Raw genomic sequence first — 8,035 nt, forward strand, 5'->3', positions numbered from 1 at the left:
AAAGTTACGGCTCGCCTCCGAACATACCAATGGAGATCAGTCAAGACGATAATTGTATAGGCTGCAGTACAAATAAGTGAATTAATTCTCTGTCTGCCTCTCTGTCTCTCCCTCCCTCTCCCACTGTATCATGCGCACCCCCTCCCCCCCCCCCTCTCTCTCCCTCGCTCCCTCTCCCCCAGACATCCAGGACTCACCGGCAGTCCAATCATCTCAGATATCTCCCTGATCCGGCTGTCGCCGCACGCGGTGGCCGGGGTGGGTGAGTCGCCGTTCAGCCCTCCTCACCCGTACGTCAGCCCGCACATGGAGCACTACCTGCGCTCCGTGCACGGCAGCCCCACCCTCTCCATGATCTCAGCGGCCCGCGGCCTGAGCCCTGCTGAAGGTGAGATCTACCCTCTGCCAGAAGGACGCACGCACAAAATGTGCCGTCGACAAATGCAATGCTATTGAGAGGCAAACAAGAAAAAGCCTTCAAGCTATGTTACAGTATTAAACTGATTGATTGATTGATTGATTGATTGATACAGAGCAGCCATTTTAAGCAAAGACACAAACCGTTAATCAAAGTCGATTGGAGTTTGGAGTTGGAATAGTTTGGAGGGGATCGTTTTAAGTTGAATAGTCTTCCGATTATATTAATATTATGTGAGTTTCATTTCATTTGCACAGAAACAGATACTTTGGAGTACATTTCAGAGCATGTACTTTATTTACTTTTACTTAAGTAAGTAAGTTGAATCAGTACGTCTACTTTTACCAGTCTTTTTTACAAGTACAGTTACAAGTACAGTAACTGTACTTGTACTTAAGTAAAGAATGTGTATACTTTTCCCATCTCTGTTGAAAACTATAGGCTACACATGTTAAACAACTTTATAGGTGAGATAAAATAAGTGCATTTAGGCAGAGTTAACATCAGTAAAATAACACATTTGAAATAAAACCCTATAGAGACACTCATTCAGAAGCCACGCCCAAGACGGGGGAAAACAGAAACCCCCCCCTCCAATCCTGGCGTTCTCCTATGTCACGTGCATGGTTGCGTGTTGCACCAAAAGATCGTATATACGGAAGATGAACACTCCAACTTACTTCCTTGACAGCTAGATCCACATTTTTCTTCTCGCCAATTCTCAATGGCTTCCTTGTTTTGCTCGGGAGTACAAAAAAACTTTAACTGCCGATTTTTTACATTTGTTGTCTGCGCAGCCCCACCACACAACAGCTTTTAGCTATGTTTAATTCAAAGAAAATGACGCCGGTGTGTGGAAATGAACGGAGCTTTTCCCCCGTGATGGGCGTGGCTTATTTCATGCAGTGTCTCTATGGAAGAAATTCTGCAAATGTATTTGGCGACCCAAATAAAATCTCCTGCGACCCACCTGTGCGTCCCGACCCAGTCTTTGGGAACACACACGTAATAATTATGCTCACTCTCACACTTTCTCCTGATCTTTCTCATCTGCCTCTCACACACGTGTACAGTAAGAACACTATATGACTTGCCTATGGCAAGCCATGGAGAAAATAAGACAGTATTATTGGCTCTGCTGCTACACATCTACAGATGCATATACTTTCCACATGTGGTCATCCTGCATACAGGCCGTGAAATACTGTATTAAAGCTCAGGTACGCATGTCCAGCCATAAACACTCTCCTACCAGCTAGATCACAATCACCATCCTACTTTTCCAAGATGGAAACACTTAAGCCAGACTCAGTTTGATGATGTATGCAATGTACACAAACAGCTAAGAATAAGCTGCAAGCGTTGTGGAAAGTCTCCCAAAATGTGGTGACTCTGCAGCTGCCTTGACCGGCTAACGTTAAGGAGGTGAGAGGAGAGTTGGGCGGGTTTAGAATTTATGTATCCTGTTCACTCTAAACCAACTCTGTCTGCTGGGCACACACACACACACACACACGCACTCGCACGCACGCACACACACACACACACACATGCACACGCGCACACACACACACACACACACGCACACCCCTTAATGTATGTTTATACAGTTGATTATTTAACCAACTGTGATAATTAGTGTTACACCTTATACACTCCCCTACATGAAATACTCAAGTGTACCTCTCATCAAGTATATTTTGGAGTTTTTGCACGTGTGTGTGTGTGTGTGTGTGTGTGTGTGTGTGTGTGTGTGTGTGTGTGTGTGTGTGTCGGCGTGTTTGCCTCCATATACTGTATATGACATATATACAGCCTACTGTATGTGCTCGGCGTATTCGTATCGTCTCGTTTTGCCGTTAAGCCATTTCACGACACGCAGACCACTTTCCATGAATGTTTGGGCAGGGGAAACCATGGAGATACAAACCACCTCCTTCACCAAGCACACTCTGTGTGTCTGCAAGCCATGCCTCCCCGCCTTTCAGGAGAGGCAATGCGGAAGAGATGCTGTCACCGATAAAGCAAGCAGCATGGAAGCATGGCAGCGAATGGAGGGCACTATAAGCTCCGCAGAACACAAACAAAGTCTGTGCGTGTGTAAACCTCTGATAGGGCTACCTGCTACCTGGGTGCCAGACTTGTTTTGGGGGTTGTTTGTGAACGCGTGACTGCTTAAGGTGCACTTTATACATAAATCGTTGTGGTCTTTGCCGTCACGCCATAGCCTATACTCGCAGTCTTGATTTGATCCAATCAGAATTACAACGGTAAGAGCTTACGTTGTGGCAAATCAGTGTGTCTCTACATCTTTTCACATGTTGAACTTTGTGGCATCAGAAAGGGGCCAAGAACCTTTGATTCGTGCATCACCAAGACAAGCCAAAGTCAATAGAAAGTCTTCCTCTGTTCCTTGAATATTCGTGTGCTATCAACAATGCAAATAGCTTGAACCACCTCAATTCTCAGGCTGGCTTTACTGGGAACAGTGGGGTGGGGGGTGGGGGGGCGTTGCTGCTACTCCTTTCCGCCATCCCTCTCAGTGTGTGCACACGTGCACTCGCACACGTGCACTCGCACACGTGCACTCGCACACGTGCACAGACGCTCACACTCAGTCTAAACGCTGCTCTACGGAGGCCGTAATGTGATCCGCCAGCCGTGGAGGAACCAAAGAAATGTGCCTGTTCACTGTTACCACAGCCATGTCCTGATTGGTTCTGATGGATCCAGATTTTGGTGTGTGTGTGTGCATGTGCGTGTGTGTGTGTGCGTGCGTGTGCGTGTGCGTGTGTGTGTGTGTGTGTGTGTGTGATTGTATATGGACTGTGGGGAAGGCTGTTGTTTTGCTCCACCAATAGCCCTACTTGCCCCCCCCCCCCCCCCCCCCCACCCTACAAGAATACATATCACCCCACCATCGTAGTGCCATGCGCCCCCGGCCCACTGGGGGCAGCAGAGAGAGGAGAGGGGATTGGGGACACGGGCACAGCTAGATGGAGGAAAAGGGAAAAGCGATCCATCTGTCACTCTTCTAGCCGCTGACACTTTGAAATGTGTGTCTTTACTGGCTGTGTGTGTGTGTGTGTGTGTGTGTGTGTGTGTGTGTGTGTGTGTGTGCCTGCGCGTGCGTGTGTGTGTGTGTGTGTGTGTGTGTGTGTTTGTGTGCCTGCGTGTGTGTGTGTGTGTGTGTGTGTGTGTGTCTGTGTGTATGTGTGTATGTGTGTGCCTGTGTGTGTGTGCGTGTGCGTGTGTGTGTGTGCCTGTGTGCGTGTGCGCCTGTGTGCGTGTGTGTGTGTGTGTGTGTGTGTGTGTGCGCGTCTGTCTGTGTGCGTGTGTGTGTGTGTGTCTGTGTGTGTGTGTGTGTGTGTGTGTGTGTGCACGTGTATGAATTCAGCCTGTCACAATTAATACATCTACGAGACAAGAGAAGTGCAGGAATGTGGTATTCCTTCCCTCTGTAGCCCTCTCTCTCTCTCATCCCTCTCTCCCTCTCTCTCTCTCTATCTCTCTCTCTCCCTCCCTCACTCCCTCCCCTCTCTCCCTCTCCCTCTCTCTCTCTCTCTCCCTCCCTTCCCCTCCGTCTCTCCCTCCCCTCTCTCCCTCTCTCTCTCCTCTCTCAATCTCCCTCTCCCCCCCCCCTCTCTCTCCCTCTCCTTCCTTCACTCCCTGGAGAGATCCACCCGTAGCCCAGCAAACCTCAAAGACCTCAGACATCTTTTATCAAAAGCCTGGTGCCCCGGGGCCATCCGCTCAAGCATAGATCTTCACATGTGTAAAATCTCCTATGTTGAGTCCTTCTGTGCAGCCTTTCTTCTCTTGTTTTTCTGCTCGTCCTACTGTCAAGGGCTAGGCCAGGCTGCCTTGCTGTCTCTGTGTACAGCAGCTCTTTACAATTTAAAAAAAAACGACATCAAAATGAATTGTGTTTAGCTTTGTCAAATTGTGGAAATGTACGTATTTATTGGGCAATAAGATATCTATGGTGTCTATACAGTAGGACCAGTAGGAGTTGCAACAATCTCAATAAAACTCAGTGTTTCCCCTACCATTCTAACGACGCCCCCCGCCAGGCCAGCGTTTTATTTATTTATTTATTTATTTATTTATTTATTTATTTATTTATTTATTTATTTATTTATTCATTCATTCATTCATTCATTCATTCATTCATTCATTTATTTATTTATTTATTTATTTATTTATTTATTAGATTTTTAGCGTTGCCAGCGAGGGCCCCCACCGTTGCGGTCGGGGTACGTTTCGAAATCCCTCCAGGCCTGAAAGATTTTCTAGGGGAAACACTGAAACTAGATACTGTAGCCTACCGTATCTTGCTAAGTATTCAGAGAACCAACAGAAAAGTTTAGTGAAGAGGTCATCACAATGTCAAACTCCCACAGTAGTGCTGAGCTATTTGCTTTTAGGCTGGATTTTTAGCCTTTGTAGCTGACATGTCTTGAGATGTCGCTCGCTGTAGCGCTGTCCTCCATCATGTCGCTCGCTGTAGCACTGTCCTCCATCGTTGAGCAGTAGCAGACAGAAAGTGACTTTTGAAAGCCATTTACAGTAGGTCATTGCTATTGATCAACAATTCTATCAATCCCGCACAGTGTACAGTGTTTCCCCTAGAATTTCTTTCAGGCCTGGAGGGACTTCAAAACCTAAACTGACCTTGCTGGCGACCAAAATGTTGGCCGTTTGAAGCTAGATTTGGATACTATTAACATTAGACTGTGATGTCATTATTCATTCATATTAGTCATTTATGTTATTCATTTTTTTTGTTTTTTTGTTTTCCCTTCCCCAGGCCTGGTGAGTCCGCCAAGCCTGTACAATTGTAGGGGAAACACTGGTGTATTATGGTCGATTGGGTTAGGGGGCTGTAAAAACCCTACTGGTTTTTGTTTGAACATAGCTTAATCCTGAAATACAATAATGAGACACTTTAATTTGTTATTATTCTGACTTTTTTTTTTTTTTTTTTTTTCAGTTCGTTTTCAGCCTGCAGGTCAAATAAGAACAATCGCTATAAAGCTGGCGGCAGGAGAAAACTATATATATATATATGATATAGTATAGTGTGATTGACCTTAGTCGTAACTTCTGTTCCCTCCCCATTTCTGCTGCAGTGACCCACGAACACCTGAAGGAGCGCGCCCTGTTCAGCCTCCCCCCTCCCCCACCGGGGGCCAACCCCACAGAGTACTACCACCTGATGGCCAGTGCCAGCCAGCGCAGCCCCTACGGAGACCTGCTGATGCAGAGCAGCGCCGCGGCCGCAGCAGCAGCGGCGGCGGCTGCAGCAGCAGCACACCTACCTGACTACATCAGCCCAGTGGACGGTGAGAGCACTGCTGTCTGCTCCCTGTTTTAACATAAGATGAGATTAGATTGAAGTGATCATCACAGCAGCAACAAATATGATATATATTGTTTTTTTACAGATGATCAAAGTGCAGATTGTAAGCTTTCAAATGATGTGTCATACATTGAAATCTGAAAATAGTTGAAGCAAATAAGTATGCTTATTTGAATGGTCGTACTCCTAAAAGCAACATTCATAGAAAAATCGTTGTGAAAGTGGGTGAACAAGCTTAGTTTGCAAACAAAATTTGACAAGTGATCCGAAAACTGTTTGTTACATTGAGTGCATTCTTCAATATCTAGACGTGTGTAATATATAATTATTAAAAACAAAAAATATATATATATATATATATACTCTTACAGTGAGCTACAGTCGTGAAGTTAGTTAGTATTGCCATAGAATGGAGGCTAATGGTACACCTGTTAAAAATCTGCCAAAACACACATCTCACGGCGCCAACATACATGTTGTGCTTCGGGTACTCTACTCACCACACGATGAAATATTCATCCAAAATGCACATAATCGGTCTTTTTGGAAGGAAAAGAGGTAGCCGGCACTACTTTACAAACATGGCCGCCGAAAAAGTGGAGTATCCCTTTAAAGCGGAACATAACAGTGAATGATATTCACCCCTTGCAAGGGGAAAAGCGCCATATCACCTAAGTCCTATAGCACGTACATGTGTTTTTACACTGGTACAGACTTAGCCAGCGTTTTGGCCTTTGTACTCAGTAGCAGGTATGTCGATGTTGTCTTGTGGCTTTTGTGTGTTTGTGTTGAGTTGCCCACATCAAAGCTAGTACAGCATTTTGACACTTATTACAGAGCGTGAGTGGCAGCGGGGGGCCGAGGCTGGTGGGGGCCGAGCCTGGTGGGGGGTGAGGGTACTACAGAAACACTATGAGCCTACAGGGCCAGGAGCTCGTCTGAACACATGTTCCCTCAGCACACATGTCTCTCCTTCTCCTGGCCTTCCAGGTGTGTTGAGTAGTAACATCCCACCAAACAAATCCAGGGCAGCGGAGGGGAGGGAGAGGCACAGGAGTCTTACACCAAGATCTTCATCTCTCCTCTGTTCCTCTGTCAGGCTGTTATGGAAAGGATTAACCATAGACTATCTCTCCTCTGTTCCTCTGTCAGGCTGTTATGGAAAGGATTAACCATAGACTATCTCTCCTCTGTTCCTCTGTCAGGCTGTTATGGAAAGGATTAACCATAGACTATCTCTCCTCTGTTCCTCTGTCAGGCTGTTATGGAAAGGATTAACCATAGACTATCTCTCCTCTGTTCCTCTGTCAGGCTGTTATGGAAAGGATTAACCATAGACTATCTCTCCTCTGTTCCTCTGTCAGGCTGTTATGGAAAGGATTAACCATAGACTATCTCTCCTCTGTTCCTCTGTCAGGCTGTTATGGAAAGGATTGACCATAGACTATCTCTCCTCTGTTCCTCTGTCAGGCTGTTATGGAAAGGATTAACCATAGACTATCTCTCCTCTGTTCCTCTGTCAGGCTGTTATGGAAAGGATTAACCATAGACTATCTCTCCTCTGTTCCTCTGTCAGGCTGTTATGGAAAGGATTGACCATAGACTATCTCTCCTCTGTTCCTCTGTCAGGCTGTTATGGAAAGGATTAACCATAGACTATCTCTCCTCTGTTCCTCTGTCAGGCTGTTATGGAAAGGATTAACCATAGACTATCTCTCCTCTGTTCCTCTGTCAGGCTGTTATGGAAAGGATTAACCATAGACTATCTCTCCTCTGTTCCTCTGTCAGGCTGTTATGGAAAGGATTAACCATAGACTATCTCTCCTCTGTTCCTCTGTCAGGCTGTTATGGAAAGGATTAACCATAGACTATCTCTCCTCTGTTCCTCTGTCAGGCTGTTATGGAAAGGATTAACCATAGACTATCTCTCCTCTGTTCCTCTGTCAGGCTGTTATGGAAAGGATTAACCATAGACTATCTCTCCTCTGTTCCTCTGTCAGGCTGTTATGGAAAGGATTAACCATAGACTATCTCTCCTCTGTTCCTCTGTCAGGCTGTTATGGAAAGGATTAACCATAGACTATCTCTCCTCTGTTCCTCTGTCAGGCTGTTATGGAAAGGATTGACCATAGACTATCTCTCCTCTGTTCCTCTGTCAGGCTGTTATGGAAAGGATTAACCATAGACTATCTCTCCTCTGTTCCTCTGTCAGGCTGTTATGGAAAGGATTAACCATAGACTATCTCTCCTCTGTT

General features: G+C 45.9%; 1 protein-coding gene across 1 annotated transcript in view; it reads left to right on the plus strand.

Annotated features, from left to right (window-relative positions):
- The window catches only part of gli2a (GLI family zinc finger 2a), a 150,737-nt gene that overhangs the window by 110,556 nt on the left and 32,146 nt on the right, over window positions 1-8,035 (plus strand). The window contains exons 4-5 of the mRNA XM_083638290.1: window positions 183-388; window positions 5,551-5,763. Of these exons, the coding sequence (XP_083494416.1) occupies window positions 183-388; window positions 5,551-5,763 (419 nt within the window). The remainder of the gene's footprint in view (window positions 1-182; window positions 389-5,550; window positions 5,764-8,035) is intronic.

This window comes from Poromitra crassiceps (genome assembly GCF_964638095.1).
Source record: "Poromitra crassiceps genome assembly, chromosome: 6".
Taxonomy (NCBI): Eukaryota; Metazoa; Chordata; class Actinopteri; order Beryciformes; family Melamphaidae; genus Poromitra; species Poromitra crassiceps.